Source organism: Panthera leo, chromosome A1 (assembly GCF_018350215.1).
Source record: "Panthera leo isolate Ple1 chromosome A1, P.leo_Ple1_pat1.1, whole genome shotgun sequence".
Lineage (NCBI taxonomy): Eukaryota > Metazoa > Chordata > Mammalia > Carnivora > Felidae > Panthera > Panthera leo.
Window position 1 is genome coordinate 194,819,326 of NC_056679.1, and position 19,618 is coordinate 194,838,943.

The 19,618-nt window shown below is 45.3% G+C and overlaps 1 protein-coding gene across 2 annotated transcripts in view; it reads left to right on the forward strand.

Moving 5' to 3' along the window:
• GLRA1 (glycine receptor alpha 1) overlaps positions 1 to 19,618 on the forward strand; it is an 82,857-nt gene that overhangs the window by 31,612 nt on the left and 31,627 nt on the right. For both annotated transcript variants that reach the window (XM_042948641.1, XM_042948644.1), the window contains exons 2-3: positions 1,627 to 1,754; positions 7,761 to 7,828. In XM_042948641.1, the coding sequence (XP_042804575.1) occupies positions 1,627 to 1,754; positions 7,761 to 7,828 (196 nt within the window). The remainder of the gene's footprint in view (positions 1 to 1,626; positions 1,755 to 7,760; positions 7,829 to 19,618) is intronic.

Sequence of the window (19,618 nt, forward strand, 5' to 3'; positions counted from 1 at the left end):
CAATTACTAGGTACCAATTATGCTTGAGACACCATGGTAGACACAGTAGGGGATTAAAAGAACAAATAAACGATAAATGAAAACACCATGATTCCCCGTCTTCAAAGACAAACACAAGTAACTATATTACAAGGTAACATGGTCCGGAACCTGACAAGGAAGGGGATGTGAGAGGAAAGGGCACAAGGAGATATGATGGCTCTGAAGCTTCTGGACCTGGAGAATGGGGAATTGCTGGTGCCGTCCGGAGAGCAGTGGTCTGGAGGAGCAAGTTCAGAGAGGAAGCTGTGGCATTGAGGTTGGAAGATGAATTTGCGGCACAGGCAGGACAGCTAGGTAGACGAGCCCTGCGGGTGTTTGCAAATGAGGAAAGGGGGCTTCCGGGACCAGCCAGGCAGAGACACAGATGTGAGAATCATCCATTAGAGGTGATCACTTAAACCGTTACAACTGTGAGATCAGAAACAAGCCAAGGCGAAGAACGAGAGAGGTTGAGTGCAGATCCTTGGGGAACGCAATGTCGTACTTGGCTGGGTGACAGAAGCTCCCATCTTACACCACACACACACACACACACACACACACACACACACACACACGTGCGTGCGCACGCTCATCTATGCGTTTACCTCCTCAACATACCTGCTCCCCAGCACTACACGATAGGGCTGCGTTTGCTCCCAGCTCTCTCCTGGTGTAATTTCAAGACTAGGAAAGCTCAGTTGCCCAAAGCAACCCAAGTGATTGTTCTTTAACCCTTCAGTTTCCAATCTTGACTTTTCTAGAAATCTGTACACCTTTGAGTGTGTGGCAGGGGGACAGCAGCCACTGTTGTCAGACGTCAGTAGTTCATGCTATGGCTTGAATGAGAACCTGAAACCACTTTGTCGCATAGGAATGGGGGTGGGGTGGGGACAGAAACACTGTGAAGCATCCCACAGTCTGATCTTAAATCCCCCAGTCTTGAGACACCGAGGCAGACTGACTTACTCTGAGACCTATGTCGGTCTCTTCCAGTAACTGTGCCTCAATTCTCCCAACCAAGCATTTTCTAAGGTGTATGTTTCATGAGATGGTAGTCCCATACGGATAGGCTTCTAAGCTTGTTAAAGCTTCTGAGAAGACTCCAGGTACAGATGCCTGATTATATTTCTGTTCCCAAATGCATTTGACTTGGGCAACATTATTTTTTAATTAGTGACTCTGACTCTGAAGAGAGACGCTGGGGAAAGGCTGGACTATTAGGTCTCTGAGATTCTGTCTGGTGGTGCTATTCCCCAGGAACACCTAGAAGGATGCAGGGGCCTAAAATACAGAGCTGGACCTGGTGGGAAGTTAACCCTTCAGTCTCCTCCCCAGGGAGGCCCGGCAGCCATGACTGCTCAAAACCTCAGCCTGAAGATAAGGCAGCTTCTCAGCAGCAATCAGACACCCAGCTGCCTGCCAGGATCCCACATTGGTGGATATCTGGCCGAGTAAACCACAGAAGCTGGCCTCTCCTCTTTAAGGACCCACACTGCCTATTTCCCAGGCTGAGAACACTCTGGTGGTTCTCGGGTCTGGGCAAGGCGGGGATAGGATCACAGGGCCATCATTAACCCACTGCTTTTCTCTCTCCCTTCTTAGCCTTGCTGCTTCGAAGGAGGCTGACGCTGCCCGCTCCGCGCCCAAGCCTATGTCACCCTCGGATTTCCTGGATAAGCTCATGGGGAGAACCTCTGGATACGATGCCAGGATCAGGCCCAACTTCAAAGGTAGAGAAAACTTTCCGTCCAGATCCTCAGGGGTCTGCTTTCCTAGATTACAGAAGCAAGCAGCATGGTATTATAAGCAGATGGTAAACACATGGTTTGAATCCCACGACTCTTTCCTCTCCCAGAGGCAGACATCGTTAGTCAGTTCTGTCTTCTCCCCCCCAGGACCGAACAAAGCTGCAGAGAATCCAGCTCGACAGTACCCTGGTTTCCAGGAGTCAGTATGTGCATGAAAACCTGTTTGCTCCCTCTGGTTATGATGGACAATTGACAAACGCGGAGAAATGGGTTCACGTTTTGTTTCAGGCACAGACTTACACTCTGAACTTGGATAAGCCTCTTCCTGTCCCTGGGCCTCAGTTTCCTCATCTCTGCGGTGATAGAGTTGGCTGGATCTGTGGTTTTTATAAACTACGTTCCACGGAGCCCTCAGGCTTTTCCTGCCATGTGCCCCAAAAAGGAGCAGAGGGCATAGCAAGCAAGCCCACCCTTGCTTCCCCCCACAGGCAGCTCTAGTTGTATTTGTTTCAGAGAAGAAACTTCCAGCTAAAATGCATCTGCTGAAAGTTCCCAGGGATTGCTATATAATTTTGAGACGTTCTAGTCTAACTCAGAGTCATGATTTCAAATGGCCACAGGGACTGGGCAGGTTACTTAAATGAGTGAGGTGAGCCAAGAGGAAGGCCAAAGGGAGTTGTAGCGATTCTGGAGAAATAGAGGTGCAGGCCTCTCTGAAGCGGGCGGCCTCTCCCCAGCCCCAGCCCCAGCCCATAATTACCTGCAGGAATGAGGGAGGGCCCCATGTTGCCAGATCATCCAGTAGTCTAAGAAGAGCCAGAAATCAAGATTTATGCAAAATGTCCTGATTCCTAAAACATGTGAATTCAAACAAAACATGTTTGCAAGCCAGATATGCTGGGGGGGGGGGGGGGGGGCGGGGGAGGGGGGTGTGCAATTTACAAATCCTCACCAAACTGATCTGGAAAGCTTCTTTTAACTCTCAGAGTCCTCTGAGATCTTAACGTCTGTTACAAGAGGAAACCAGCTCCCTTTGTCCATGGATGCCCTGGGAAGTTGTGGCCATCTCAAACTACTGAACAGAGTTCCGCAGGTGTGGTCCTTAAGGGGCTCCCTGTGCATGCCCGCCTTCCTCCCGGTACCCCTGCTGAAATCTTATTTCGAGGACCAACTGCCAGCCTCCTAATCAATTCTTGATTCCAAATGCCCTTCCGCACTGTTCCTTTTGGCTCAAGTGCAAGACCAAACAAGGGATGTGACAGCTGATAACAGCTTCCTAATATTTGCTCACTTCGCTCGCCATTCTCCAAGTACCCTTCTCACAGTGCTCTGCAAGTGGGGTTGGTTGTTTGGGGCCCACCTCCCACTCCTGTTTACCGTGAGGCTCCCCTGGCACCTTCTCTGAGGTCATACCTTCCAGCGTCATTTAGCATGACCTTGCCTCCCTCAGGGACAGGTAAGTCAGGACCAAGGTCGTGGCCACAGGGTCTGGGCCCAAGCCCTTCACCAGGGTCACAATTTCAAACGCCCAGGGGGATCAGGTATGGCACATGAGTAAAGCAGGATGGGGAGAAGGAAAGAAAACCAGTTAGCACAAGTTCACCTAAGAGCAGCCATTTCTCAGGTCCTAACAGTAGCTGCCAGGTAGGATTGCAGGCCCTGGGCAGCGGGCCTTCCAAGAGAAGACTTGAGGCTGGAGTTTGCTGTCAAATTGTCCAAGTTGGCAGCTAAATCACATCTTTTAGGAATACCATTGGCCAAACGGAATACATTACAGACCTGACCACCAGGTTGCCTCCGTCGCCGCTGGTGGTTTTCGGGAATTCCAGCCCAGCATGCCCCCTGGTGGGCTCTCTTGGAACTCCATCCTGAGTGCCCTGGGGTAGCTCTCCTAAGGAGGAAAGCGTGTGTTGGACGTGTATGCATCCAGAGTACAGGTGTTAGCTTTCCTCTATGCATAGCACTGTACGTGGCACGTAGATGGCCCTCGATAAACCTTTCAAAAATGAATGAATGAACTAAAATATATGCTAAGGCTTAGAGCATCCCAAGGGATGCTGTCAAGACTTCAACTCAGCTACGTTTACTCAATTCTTTGTCTAATGCTAGCAATTTATTTGTGTATTCATTCATTTTTTTACTTATTTGCCTATCAATGGACATTTTTTTTGAATTTTTTTTAACGTTTATTTATTTTTGAGACAGAGAGAGACAGAGCATGAACGGGGGAGGGTCAGAGAGAGGGAGACACAGATTCCGAAACAGGCTCCAGGCTCTGAGCTGTCGGCACAGAGCCTGACGCCAGGCTCAAACTCACGGGCCGCGAGATCATGACCTGAGCCAAAGTCGGCCGCTTAACCGACTGAGCCACCCAGGCACCCCTATCAATGGACATTTTTTAAGGAGTAAAATTTCACCCAGACTATAAAACTATTGAATCAGCTGAGAACAAACTGAGGGGTGATGGGGGGGAGGGGAAAGTGGGTGATGGGCATTGAGGAGGGCACCTGTTGGGATGAGCACTGGGTGTTGTATGGAAACCAATTTGACAATAGATTATATTAAAAAAAAATTATTGAATCAAGCAGGGCCCTTCTCCTCCCCAGTCTGAGAACCTTACTTTGTTTTGTTTTTGTTTTTGTTTTTTTTTTTAATATATGAAATTTACTGTCAAATTGGTTTCCATACAACACCCAGTGCTCATCCCAAAAGGTGCCCTCCTCAATACCCATCACCCACCCTGCCCTCCCTCCCACCCCCCATCAACCCTCAGTTTGCTGAGAACCTTACTTTGAATATCTGGGCCCCAAATCTACAGGACTAGAAAATGCTTTAGACTTTTTTCCAAACCTGCAGTGTCTCTCCCCCCTTCAGTCTCCTCCAAGTTGGGCTCTGAGCAAGGTACATCCTTCCAGAACACCCCTCTCCCCACCTCCCCTTCCCAAGAACTAGGAGGCAAGATTTCTCCACTCTCCCTTGTGGTGAGAGCTGAAACATTGGCATGAAGTGTCCCCTGCCCCCGAGCCCCATGGTCCCTTCACACTCCCACTCAGGCACAAAGAAGATTCCCCACAGCCCCATACAAACCGCAGAGCTCCTGAAAAGGCCACGTAGATAAGGCCCCTGTGACCCTAACACAAGAGGAAGAGGCCTGCATTGTTTGAAAACTGCACAGAGTGATTAATCACTCAGCAGTTTCCTTCAAGCACCAGAAATTTTGCCTGCTCCTGAATCTCCTGAAGGCAGGGGTGGCTGGGAACAGCAGGCTGAGTCTGCAGAACACCGTGGCAATGCAAAGCGTTACATGGAAGTACAGAGCACTAATATCGGAATCCAGTCCTCCCACTACCGACCCGATAGCGTGACCCGGAGAAAATCACTTGACATGTCTGGGCCTCTGTTTCTGCATCTGTAAAATGATCCAGTAGGACCTAGGCCTTTCCAGCTCTGATGTTCTGTATCTTCTCTAAGACTCTGTGTAGGATAATGGCTCCCAGGATCAGGGGCACAGCCTAATACAAACACATACACAAAAGCAAAATTAAACTTTAATATTTAATGAAATATATACATTATCCTGCTGCCAAAGGCAGCCAGATTGTAATTTTCTCAAGGATAATTTAATTTCAGATTTATATCAATGAACCGCACCTCCCCCATGGGGTCCCTTCGGCTGGTACCCTCTCACACACATAAATCAGGATCTAATTTGTATGGGAGTCACAGCACCACACACTTGCACGGCCTGGGTGGGGGCTCTGGGTGTGTCATTTCAAGGCATGGGCAGTAACTTTTGGGGGCATCTTAATGGTATGAGACTGAATGAAAAGAAAAGCCCGGTCTGAGTCTAAATGAGGACCAAAAAAAAAAAAAAAATTAATGGGTCTTCGTTGAAGTGGTAGTGACAAGGAGGCAGGCTTCCTCTCAGCATAAGGGAAATTTTTTAGCAGACAGAAGTACCCAACTATGGAAAGGGCTGCTCAAGACAAAATGAGTTCCCCAGTACTGGAAGTGTTCAAGTGCTCAGCCTTGAAAGGGTAGCTGGTGCCACCATAGCAATGGTTCCTAACCTTGGCTGTACATGGGAATCACCCAAGTTAGCTTGTTAAACAAGAGTGTCTGGGCTAATCTCCAGGGATTTGGGTTCACTGGGTCTGGAGTCGGGCTGAGGAATCTGCAGTTTAACCAGTTCCCCAGGTGATTCTACTGCAGACAGCAGGCTGGGAAGGAATTGATTAGGTGACCTTTAAGAAACCTTCCAGGCCTGAAATCCTGTAACCTTGTCATTCAAATGGAGAGCTTCCTTAAAGGAATTCCAAACCAAACAAGCTCAGAGTGTCTACCCAGGTCAAGAGCTACTGTCCCAGACTGATGGGGAAATTGTTACCCAGAAACAGGAAAAGGCATGCCTAAATAAAGTAGCCAGTGCGTATTGGAGCTTTATCGAAAACCCAGGAGACTGGCACTCCCTTGGAGGGAAAACCTGGATTCCCACAAGACTGAGTCCCTTCCTACACACCGAGATTTCTGAAAAGAAGGAAACTTTGGCTGAGTTTGGGCAAAATGTTTGGGCTACTTTTTAAAGAGGGACAGAAGGGAGGGGGTAACAGAGGACACAAGGATTGTCTGCTTCCTTCTTTCCACAATCAGAAAACTTGGATTTGACCCCTGGCTCCACCACTTGCTGGCTAAATAAACCCAAGGAAGTTTATTAAAACTCTCTGCTCCACAGCAGGGATGATAAATTTTTTCCGGCTCCCACAGGACCTCATGGGGATCAAAAAGAAAGCAGACCTGAAAAAAATTCAAAGATTGCACATTGCAATCTTCACGTGAAGGATTATGAGTTCTCATCCAAGTATTACCATTTTCAAGGTCAGCTCAAGGTTTATCACCTTCCTGAAGTCTTTCCTAATGACTTGCTCCCCAGCACCTCTCTCATACCTAGACCCCTATTGCTTATGGCAATCTTAACCCATAGTCTCACATTCCTCTCTGGTTATTTTATACTGGTCCCCTTGTCAGCTCATGTGGAAGCCCAGTGCTTAAAATCCTGGATTCTGACACTCTGTAACCTTAAGCATGCCCCTTCCTTTCCTCGAACCTCTTTCCTCCAAGTATAGCGAGCCACCAGCTTTGGAATTAGATAAATCTGAACTCAAACCCTGGCTCCACCATTTACTAGCTGTGTGGTCATGAACAAATAACCTCTCTAAGCCTCTGTTTCCTCATCTGCAAAATGGAGGTAATAACCATGTCTTCTTATGGAGTTGTCAAGAGGATGTAATGAGACAATATCAGTAACACTCTTAACACAGCAGCGAACCCTGTAATGCTCAGTAAATGGTAACTGCTACAATTAATACTATAAAATGAAGAGATTGGGCTTCAACTGGACAGAGGTCCCCTAACAATGAGATCCCAAAGAGCAAATATCTCGCCATTTGTGTCCTATCCTTTTCAGTAGAATTCAAAAGCTTGCCTAGCAAGTATTTAACAAAGACTTATGGACTTCCCTGGAGGTTCCCTCCGGATTCCTCAGCTGGTAATTCCCATCAACGCCCTTTCAGGCAATCATTCTTGGTTCATAAGTTCAAGGCGAGGAACTTGCTGTTCCTGGCGATTCCCAAGATGGCCTCCAAATGTTGTAGCCGTAAATGCATTTCAGCCACAAATTAGAAGACAGCCGATGGGGTTTGGGGAAGGGATTTCAACCATATGGCAGGATGATGAATCATCCTGTGTTAATGAAAGTACATCTCAGCTCAGCCTCTGGTGTTCTGTACCTGGTGCTCACTTGGGGACCAGGGAATCTGGCATAGCAATGTAGCTGGTAGTCCCAGCTGCTCAGGGGTGGGGTGGAGGGCAAGCAAGGGTCTCCACCACCAAGAGGGATCCATCCCTGGAGTCAGTGTCCCAACAATGTGTCCTATCCTGTGGGTTTCTTCCTGACCATGGAGCTAAGCAGCAATCTTTCTTGATTGGCAGGTCCCCCGGTGAATGTGAGCTGCAACATTTTCATCAACAGCTTCGGCTCCATTGCTGAGACAACCATGGTGAGTGAGTCAGAATACAGGCTGCTATTTCCCGCTGGGGGGTGTATCTCTTCCAGAAATATGTCATCCTCTGCGTTGCGCTTCCCCGAGGAGGCGGGGAATCTGGTGGGGTTTGGGGTTTTTTTGGTTTTTTGTTTTTTTCAGATCTCTAGTGTATATCAGACTTGGACATTTTTACTGTCCTATTCAATGTTTTGGGTGAAGACATGCATCTGAAAATGGTCAAAGAGCCGGCAAGGCTAGAACATGCCAAACACCCAGGATCACAGGAACAACATTATAGCAACAGGCTGAAGTTTTAGATGAAAAGAAAATATAAAGAGCTGCTTATAAGTTTACAGCTCAACTGTACAATAGCAGAAGACAGCTTATAGAAGCTGCAGTGGGTATACTGGGTTGATCTACTCATCTCTCTGCTTTTGTGTGTCTTTCAAAATTCACATGGTAACAAGTTTAGAATAAGTCAACTATAATGGGGTGCCTGGGTGGTTCAGTGGTGTTAAGTGTCCAGCTCTTGATTTCTGCTCAGTTCATAATCTCACAGTTCATAGGTTCGAGCCCCACATCGGGCTCTGCATTGACAGCTGCGGAGGGAATCCCGGCTTGGGATTCTCTCTCTCCCTCTCTCTCTCTCTGCCCCTCCTCCTTGTGCACACTCTAGCACATGTGCGCTCTCTCTCTCTCTCTCTCTCAAACTAAATAAATAAACAAAAATAAAATAAAACAAAATGAAATAAACCAGCTATACTGGAAAAAAAGACTAGAGGGGAAAATACCAAAATGTTAAGAGCAATTATCCCTGGATTGCAGATTTATGGATAATTTTCAATTTTCTTCTTTCAGTATTTCCCTACTTTCTGAATTTCTGCAAGGAGCAAACATTACATTTGTGATTATAAATAAATGCAGTGATGCTTTAAAAAATTTTTTCTCAATCCTTGGGGAAAAAAATCAATTGCACTTGTTTTGAAAGGAGTGATCTAACTCATGAGAAAAGAATTAAAGCAGCCTGAAGAGTCCTCTCTTTAGGAGCAGACTGAGAGCAGCCAGCCAATCACCAAGTCCTATAGACAGATGTTACTGCCAGGAAATCCTCTCAGCCACCCATTTCTGGACATCCCCATCCCCCTAGTCTCATTCAGGCTTCCATGGGGCTTGCTCACATTACTGCAAAAGAGTTTTAACTCTCATCCTGCCCTACGCCCATCCTTCTTTCTCACACACTGGCCCTTCTAAGACCACAGATTTGACCACACCACTGCCCTACTTCCACACCTCCCCTGTGGCTCCCCCCGGCTTCAGCATTAAGCCCCCTTCCCTTGCTGACTGCTATTCTCCTTTAAGTCTATACTTGAATTACCTGCAGAGGCAGACTTCACATTCTTAACACGGGTGTACATGTGCAAGTTCACATGTGTGCTTGACCCAAGGCTACATTGAGTTCTTTCCACCCATTCTCGTGACACGTTGACAGTCCCCATACTAGCCCTTACCACTCACGCGTACCACCATTAAGAGTCTGCTTATTCGTCCCTGTTCTCCCTGTAACGCAAGTTATTCCGGGCTGGAAGCTTGTCTCGTTTCCTGTGGTAACCTCAGCAGCTGGCACAGTGATTTAATAACGGGTACTCAATAACTTTTCAAAATAAATAAACCAACTCAAATATATTGTCAGTTGATTGACACAGTGATTCAGTCCTAAACATTTAGAGAGATTAGATCTAATCTTTCAGTCCCAGACTGGCAAAAATCACTGAGCTCTATAGATCATGGAGCAAATGGTCCAAAATCTGTCCTTTTGTAAAGAGGCCTGTCTTCATAGGATCACGGAGACCCTGCCCACATCCAAAGGACGAATGATCAAACTCCTTAAAATTGATAGGCGTCTTAACTCCAAATGGAGATGATCCCACCTGTTGACTAGGAACAAATCCAGCTGCTTTTCACTGGGTATCCAGGTCAAAAAGCCAGGTTTTCCCACACTTTGAATGGATGTCTTAAGAGCGCCTAAGGAGCCCCCCTGCTTTTCTTCTTGTCCTTCCCAAATCAGAAGATCATTGACATTTGCATTATTCAGTCTTTGTGTGGTGAGTATTGACACTTCTGCTCTTCTTCTGGAATAGTAAATAGTTATCAGATCAAGTCAGGGACCACCTAGCTATGTAAAGAACTTGGTTATTTGAGGACAGGTATACATATCTGCTCTCTACCCCCACCCCAACTTGTTTCTATATGATGGCCACAGATCTTGACACAGATTCCTAACGGAAGAGCAGTCTGCCTTTATTTTGTGTGGTGGTTAAAAGCCAGACTCCAGTGCCACATAGACCCAGGCTCATTCACTATATGTGAGGAGCTGATTTGTTTCATGTCTTTAAGCTTCAGTTTCCCCGTCTGTAAAATCCCAGTGGTGACTAACATACTGACTTCCTTGAGACATCATGGGTGGAAATTATGTGCAAGAGAGTGTTTAGCACAGTAAAGAGTTTTTGTAAGTGTTTTTCATGTTTCCCATGATAATGCTGATGGTGATGGTGATGATAATGGAGACCCCAAAGCTATTACTGATTAGCTATACGATCTTGAGCCTCAGTTTCCCCCTCCCCCATGTCTCCTGTCCACCTTTCCAGACTTCACTCCTGCTGCAATTGGCCCTCTACAGAGACAGTGTAACAATTAGGACACAGCCCTCCATGGCCAGACCAAACCTGAGGTTCAGCTCTGTGACCTCGGGCAGAGTAGCCTGAGTCAGCCTTCCCATCTGTAGAGTGGGGTACCATCCGCCTTGTGACGTGTTATGAGGACTAAGAGACAAAGCATAGAAAATGCTAAGCACAGTGCTTGACACAAAGTACACACAATGAATGTCTGCCATTACTCTTAAACACTCCTCCTAATTTTGAACACATTTCACACTCACTCTCTCTTGTTACATTCCTTCACTAAATACTTGGTCCTGCAACCACTCTCTATACAGTAGACATGGTGGACACTATGTCTCCCAATTTGCAGCTGAGGAAACAGATTTGGGGGCATCACATCACAGAACCAGTGAGCTCCCAGGCAGGGATTAAGATCAGTTCTCGAAAGCCAGAGAAGGTGTCTGCTGTGCATCAAACCACCACAACATCAAAGGGCCAAGACATAGGAAATGGAGGGACCACAGACCCACACAGCACGCTTATGCAACCACCTAAGTGTCGTCAAACGTCGAAATCCAACCTCTTTTAAGTCGGCTATTGTTGAAAGTGCCAAATTAAAAGAGGTGGGATTTCTATGTTTGACAACACTTAGGTGGTTGCATGGAAACCAATTTGACAAGAAATTTCATATTTTAAAAAAATAGTAAAATAAAATAAAATAAAGAAATCCAGCCTCTTATGGTGCCAGGCTCAGTATGCCTCAGGAGGGAACAGTCAATAATGAAAATCGAGATAACCAACAAGGGAGGCCCTGGGGGCCATGGTCCCCTGGGGTGGAGATACATAATCTCTAGACAAAGAATGAGAAACTGGCAATGATGTGCCTCTTTGGGAGTGTTCCACAGGGGACAGAGTTTACTCCTTAGTAATTAACGTTAATCTAAAAGAGGAGTTACCATTTTCAGCTTGTACATTCCACAATACTGTGATTTTCCCCCCACTGGGTCCTTAATTATCTGTATGTGTTTAATTTACTTTGCAGATGAATTAGGAAAAACAAAACATAATACCTCAGAACTAGAAAAAAACCTTAAGAAATTGTCTAAGACAGGCCTTCATTTTACAGAGATCTGATGGCTAGAGTGAGGACATCACTTGAGCAAGGTCACACAGCATGGAGCAGGTGGGACAGAAACCCAGGTCTAATGCTGTTTGCAGTAGCCAAGCCCTCCCCTCCCTCGCAGCTTCTTTCTAATGTAGATCCCACCAACCAAACCCTTTGGACCACTTTCCCATTCAAGCCTCTCTCCTTGTCACTCAAAATATGTTTGCAGAGCAAGACTGGACCCATATTAACACAATAACAAGAGCAACAACCATGTCTAAATGCTACTATGTGCCAGGCAGTGTGCAGAGCACTTTTGCCAATATCATCTCATTCAGACCTCACAAAAGCCTCTGTGAGGCAGGAAATGTAATCCCCATTTTACAGATAAGTAAGCCAAGGCTCAGAAACATTAAGTCACTTGCATAAAGTCACACAGCAGATCAGTGGCAGAGGTGGAATTTGAACTGAGATCTGTCTCACCCCAAAGGCTGTCTTCTCCTGAGCCAAATATAAATATTTAATCCCTGGATGTTTGGAATTACCCAGCCCTTGCTTGTTTCCTCTCATCATAAGGAAATCAGAGATGAAAGGGAACTTCACTGAATAGACAGGCCCAAGGCCCCAGACTTCCAGCCCAGTACTCTGCCTCACCAAAAGCACACAGAGCTGACTGTGCTTCCTGGGCTCATGGTAATATGAGCATAGTCCCCATGCCAGAAACTTTCCAGCCTGTGTTTGTTCTCCAAGAGCAGCGGGAGTGCATAGCAGCTCTATAAACAGCTGGAGTCCCCAGGCCCGACTGTCTGCCTCCCAGGGCCTGGCTTTATTCACTGGAGCTAGCAGACCTGAGAGCAGAGAGAGGCAGCCAGGAAAGCAACAGGGGTCTCTATCCATTCCCGACGAGGGGAGGGCTGAAGTTGCCAGCCCTTCATCTGACCTTTCCAGGCAGTTTCATTGAGTTTACACAGAAAATGAAGGTAGAGATTGGAACAGGAATGGGAAAGAGAGAAGAGGGAGAGGGGTCCTGAACTAAACAGCCCCTTTGACAAGCCATGAAAGAAAGATCTGGAACTAGAACCCAGAGGGATCCATCCAGCTTGTCTGGACACATGTAAGTCCCTATACTGCAGCATCTATGTGTCCGTGTAGTATTTACACACATGTGTATATTGTGGGATTGTGCATTTGTGCAGATGTACAAAGAGGCATGTGTAAATGTGTATGCTAGCTTACAGAAAATGAAACAGGGAACATCAAAGAGAAATGTGTATGACCAAGCACAGATACGAACATAAGTCTGTTTCTGTGGTGATAAATGTACATGTAAATAAGTGTGGATGTGCACATATCTGTGTGCACACATATATGTAAAAGTACTTAAGAGTGAACGCACATGAAGTATATTATCTTCAGCTATGCAATTATATATGGATATCTATGAATATATGAGCACATATTTAAGTACAAATCAGCATCTGAGTGAGCACATTTATGTGTGTATGTATGTACACATGAATATGTGTATGTACAATTACATGTGAATAAGTGAAAGAGAATTTAAATGTGTATCGGTATGTGAGTATGTCCACACACATACATGCGCAGGTACACGTGTGAGTGTGTATATGTGGGGACACATGGATAGCTGGAATTCATGTAGAATATATGTAAACAAACGTGAGAGAGAGAAGAGTGTATGGGTGTGTGTGTGTGTGTGTGTGTGTGTGTGTATGAGTATGTGTGTCTGTGTGTATGTGCATTGACACCGTCTGGGCACGAATCCCAGTGTTTCCATTATTAGGACATGTGCTCCAGGCTCTCTTGCCAAGTCTTGGGCTGGCCTGGCATAGAGACAGGCACACTGTGTCCATGACCCCCAGTGACTGGTGAAAGTCTATCCAACTCTAGTCTACAACTTTGGTCTCCTTTGTAGATATTAAGGAGCAATGGACAGAGTCCTGAACCAGAAATCAAGAGACCAGGAGTTGAGTTCTAGCTCTGCCACAATTTAATGCCACTCAGACTCAGTCCCCTCTAGGTATCTGGCTTTAAGAATGGTGTGTAAGAACACATGAGTAATAGGTATGAAAGCCTTCTATGAATGCTACAGAAATACAAAGGATTATTAACTATTTTTTTAAATTTACTTATTTATTGAGAGAGAGAGAGAGAAAGCAGGTGAAGGGCAGAGAAAGAGGAAGGGAGGGAATCCCAAGCAGGCTCAAAGCTGTCAGTGCAGAGCCAGTCACAGGGCTAGATCCCACAAACCGTGTGATCATGACCTGAGCTAAAACCAAGAGTCAGACATCTAACCGACTGAGCCACCCAGGCACCCCTAAAGGATTGTTAACTATTGAACCAATCAACCAAGGACTCCAATACATAAGCCTAAGGAAACACCTTCTTAGGTTTATTTCTTCTGTTCCCTATTTTATTCATTTATTCTTTCCACCTCCGTTATTAACCACATCCTATACATGCTGAATATGGCATTAAGCTCTAGGAATAGAGTTCTGTTTTACTCATATTAGGCTAGGCTTTCCTGCAACAACAAACAATCCCCCAAATCTCAATATCTTCAAACAACAAAGATTGATTTATCACTCATCTAAAGTCTGCTATGGATATTTGTGAATATATGAGCGCATACTTAAGTATAAATCAGTATAAAGCAGATGTGGGAGACTCTCTAAGACCACTGCCCTCCATGTGGTGGCCAAGCGTTGCATTTCCACATCAATGTGTGATTTCACACTTGCCATGCAAGGGAAAAAGTCACCGAAGGCTTGAACACCGGCAAATCGATGCTTTCCTCCCAGAAGTGACACAGACCACTTCCGCTCATATCTCACTATCCAAAGAAAGTCATGTGGCCCTGCCTGAAGAAAAGCATAATCCCCACCGCCCCCCCCCCCCCGACCCCATAGGTCTCTGCTTTCTCTATGGAGACAGTGAACAACAAAACCAAAGGTAACAACACAGTGTGATGAGTGAGATCACAGAGGTTTGCACAGGATGCTATGGGATATAGCAAATAATGACCACCAATAGCAATATTAGCCCTCACTCACACGTCTTATGTGTGGGGTGCTGTGAAAATGCCGCTGTGTGATTCTGAGCAGTTTTTCTAAAGAGGAAATCTGATCGTGGTACTCTCTCTGTTAACACCTTCCAGCAGAGAATGATGTCATGGAATGACCCAAAGGTTGGGAGGTGGGGGGAGAGGTTAAAAAAAACTCATGTATCCAGCAGTGCTAAAAGAGGGGGCAAGTCAAGTAAGAAAAGACAACAGCGTCTGATGGGTTTGGCGATGGTGGATGGGGAAGGGGAGGGTGTGTGAAATTCGGGAATGTGATATCAGGGGCATGAAGAAAGCAGAAGACAAAGTGGAACAAAGACAGTAGGAAGACAGTTCTTCCAATGAAGAGGTGAGGTGGCAGTGACTCTCACGTATTGACTGCTTTACTGAAAACCAGGCATCTGCGGTTGGCAACTTATGGGGATTAGTTCATGTAATCCAACCATCCCATTTCATAGATGAGGAAACTAAAGCTCAGAGGGGCTTAATTCACCCAAGCTTTTCCAACCAATAAATACCCTTGCTGGTTACTATCCCCAGGTTACTATCCTCCTGCCTGACCTCTGGAGCCCTGATCTTGGCCATGTTCACCTGCTCAGCACTGGGCAGGAGGAAAGGTGGTGGAGCCAAGGAGACAATGGGCCATGGGTCTCCTGCACTGTGGTCTGGTTAATCAGTAGGATTTGTGTGATTCTATCAGAACTTTTATCACAGCAAGACCTTGGCCATCCATCCCTTCGGATATTTGCAAATGAGGCCTCAAGACACACGAAAACAGCTACCACTTAAGGAGATGAAATGCCCCTTAGCCCAACCCTAAATGTGACTCCATTGTTTGGGCAGCAGTATTTCACACGGCCAACCTACTTCTGGGGTCAACTGATTGAATGAAGTACATGCTTTGAATCATAGAAGATAAAACTAAATCCATATACTTTTCTCCAACTCTGCTGCTGTCAACTCCAGTTAAACTTGGCATCGTCTCTTTCCTATTTGGCTAAAACTACCTCCTAACTAGCCCCCATGCCTCCCTTTCTCACACCCTACACTGCTTCCCACAGTGGCTAGAGGAATTTTTTTAAGCCCTAAATCAGATCACAGCATCCTCCTGCTTCAAACCCCACAGCAGCTTCTCTTACTCTGTTCTGCTCCCTCTGTCCCCAGAGATCTCTGTGTGAATGACCTCCATCTCACCCTGCAGGTCTCAGCTCAGATAGCTCTTCAGAGGGCTCTTTCCTGACTCCCTATCTAAAAACGTTCCCCTCTCCAGTCACTATCACATCACTAGGTTCCAGTATCCTTGAAGCAATGTCTCAGATGTGAAAATTCACTGTTTGTTTATTGTCTTGTTTGCTCTTGTGTTGGGGGGCTTATCTCTCTCAATCATCTCCATATTTCCAGTGCCCAACACACTGCCTGAACCATAGGAGCCCAATCAATATTGGCGGGAAGAATTAACCTTGGGGCACTCTGGTTGAACCGCCGTCTGTTGTAAGAATCTCAGCCACAAACATTGTGGCCAAGTAGTTTCTGCTTGGATACCTCTAGAGACAGGGAGATCCCTGTCTCCCAAGACAGCCAATCCCACCTTTGGACAACTCTGAAATCTCCATTTACCCATGGTTTTCATTCTGATTCTAGGGCCACAGAGAATCAATCTATTCACCTGACAGCCCTTCAAATAACTGAGGTCAGTCCTCTTGCCCCTTGCCCACACCTGGCTTCTTCAACCATTCCCCATGGTGCCCAGTTCTTTTACCATCCATGGTGCTCTCTCAGAGTACATCCAGTGCCATTGCCTTCCATCTTGAAATGAAAGGTCAAGAAATGAACCCCGGCCCCCCAGGACTGCTCAGAGCAGACCAAAGTGGAGTCATCACTATCCCACTTCTGGGTTAGTAGGCTTCAAAGCATTGTTTTTAATAGCAGCCCTACCACCACAGTTCATTTTAGGCTAAATCTTATGTAGCACTTTGACAAACTGATTTAAAAAAAAAAAAAAAAGGCTGTTCTGGATGAAGTGGAGCAGAGGCCAGGAATCTTACTCCTTTGGTTTTTCCCTCAATCCCTGCCTTCCCAAGGCGGCCTCAGGCAACCTCCTCAGAACGCTAAAATCACTTCTATGCATGCCACTTCAAAGACTTTCAGTTTGGGCATGCTGGGTGACTCAGTCAGCTGAGCGTCTGACTCTTGATTTCGGCTCAGGTCATGATCTCAGGTTTGGGGGTCAAGCCCTGCATTGGACTCCACACTGAGCATGGAGCCTGCTTAAGATTCTCTCTCACGCGCGCTCTCTCTCTCTCTCCCTCTGTCCCTCCCCCAGTCACATCCTCTCTCTCTCTCTCTCTCTCTCTCTCTCTCTCTAAAAAAAAGAGGCATTTCAGTTTAAGTAATCATGTCACAGTGTTCACTCACACTATGCCACAGACAAGAAAACACTGGAACATCTTTTTACGTACATGAGTAACAGATGAAAACAAGCTTTTGTAGTAAGTCCAATAAAAAAGAAAAGACAGAGGAAGAAAACAGGAATGCCCCTGAGTCCCACTGTCCTAGCCTGTGTTAACCACTACAGACGAGCAAGTTAGTGTATGTCCTACTACCTTCCCTGACCACACATACATGTATGCACATCGACGCGACCTTCATTTAAATAGGACTGTGCTCTTATCATTTCCACTAACCCTTGGAATCTCTCCCATCACTGCATATGGGTCTAACTCATTCTTAGCTCTCTGCACACCACCAATGTGGAATATAAGAAGTGGCTTATTATTACTATATTCAAGATACGACAAATAGGGCACCTGTGTGGCTCAGTCAGTTTAGCGTCCAGTTTCGGCTCTGGTCATGATCTCACACTTTGTGAGTTGTAGCCCTAAACTGGGCTCACTGCTGTGAGCACGGAGCCTGTTTGGGATCATCTGTCCATCCCCCACCCCCCGCCCCACCCTGCTCTGCTCCTCCCCTGCTTGCGCTCTCTTTCTCAAAAATAAATATTTTAAAAAAGATATGACAAATAATTTTAATCTGTGTCCAAGCTTTATGGCCTGCCTAAACAATCCCATGCCATCATTTCATGGTATCGATCCACTCTTTTCCTGATGGATCCTTTGCGTTTACGTAGCTTTTCACTAATACAAACAACACCCCAAAGGATAGTCGTGTCTACAACTCTGTGTGTTTCCTCAGGATATATTCCAGAAGTGGAATGCCTTTATCAAAGGACATGCACCTTTCTTGTTATTTCAACAGATGTTATTGTCCAGCTCACTTCCAAAACAGCTCCCAGTTTACTGTCCCCATAACAGTGTTCATTTCCCCTTATCCTTGCCAACCCACGATACTATCAAGCCTTTTCATTTTACCAAACGGGATTTTTTAAAATGGTACCTCATTGTCAGTTTTAATTTTCATTCCAGATTCCTAGTGAATTTGAGTATCTTTGCATATTTTTTTTTTTTTTTTGCATACTGGGCATTTTCAATAATAGTCTAGATTTCTCTTTTTACCTATACCTCCTTAATACAGTTAGGGTTTAGTCTTCTGCATAGTATTTGGTGGTGGTTTAACTCTATATTTCTCTGATTAGATAGTAATTTTTCTATCATCATGCCTAGGTCTGTTTCTAGTCTCAGTTTATTATTCCATTGCTCCTTTTGTCTGTTTCTGCACCAATACCACACTATTTTAATTACTAAGGCTTAACATTTTATTTCTACCTCTGCTAGAAAAGTTCTCTGTTGTTCTTCTTCTATAGGTTTTCCTAATGTTTCCAGTCCATTTTCTCTTCCATATAAACTTTAGAATCCATTTGTTGAGGCTGATAAAAATGGCCTCAAGTTTTTATTGACATTGCATTGAGTTTATAGATTAATTTGGTAAGAATTGACATCTTTACAATATTATGTAAACACGGTACATCCCTCCGTTTATCTAGGTATTCCTTTATGCCTTTTCAGTAAAGTTTTAGAATTGTTGTTGTTGGTGGTGGTGGTGGTGGTGGTGGTTTTTTGCTTTTTTTTTTTTTATTGTCTACAAGTCACACATTTCTTGTTAGGTTTATTCCTAGATATTTTGTGTGGTTTGTTGCTATTTGGGATGAAATCTTTTCTGTTGTTGCTTTTTTCCATTATACTTTCAGTCTTTCTACACAGCTAATGCTCGGTCGTTTTTTATACTCTTGGGTTTGGGGGATCCAAGAGAAAGTCTATTAAATGTCATCCAGTTAGATATGGCTCAACACTCCACAAAGCCTTGGTAAACTGAATACTTAAAGAAGGCCAAGGATAGAACACTCAGAAATGCCATTAGAGTCTGTTACAGGCAGGAAATGGGGCTTCAGGCAGCTTTGGTATCCTCTGCTGAATGCTTCTCTCCCAGCACCCCACTGAGGGAGGCATCGCAATCGTGAATTTATGACAGCTCAGAGTTGGCTCTCCATCAGATCAGATTCAGGAAGGCTGACTCATGACAGTCAAACCCAGAAAAGACTAAAGTGGGTAAATAAGACTGCCAAGTTATTTAATTTACAGTGGGGCTCTCCATTTGAATAATAGGAATGCTCTTGTCCTCCGTGAAAACATTCCCTTGCTATTCTCTGAATACCAGGGAAGCCAATCAAAAGTTGCATTTGACATACGTGGAACTGGACAAAAAAGAAGGAAGAAGACCGACAGTCCTGAGGGAAATTTTGTCCATGCCAGAGAGAGGTCTAAGAAACCATCCCTGCCTTACCATTCAGAAACCCTCTTTCCAGGAATGAAAATGTTGATGTTCCCCCATCCCGATGATGCTAGATTACCAATTACCAAATTCTTGTTCCTCAAATACCCTTTTCTCATACTACTGAGTGAATGTCTCCCATATGTTTATAAAATAGTTCTCTAAATGAGACACGATACAGTAAATTAGGGTTCCAGTTATTAAATTACAAGCACAGGCCTGTTCTAAATCATTGG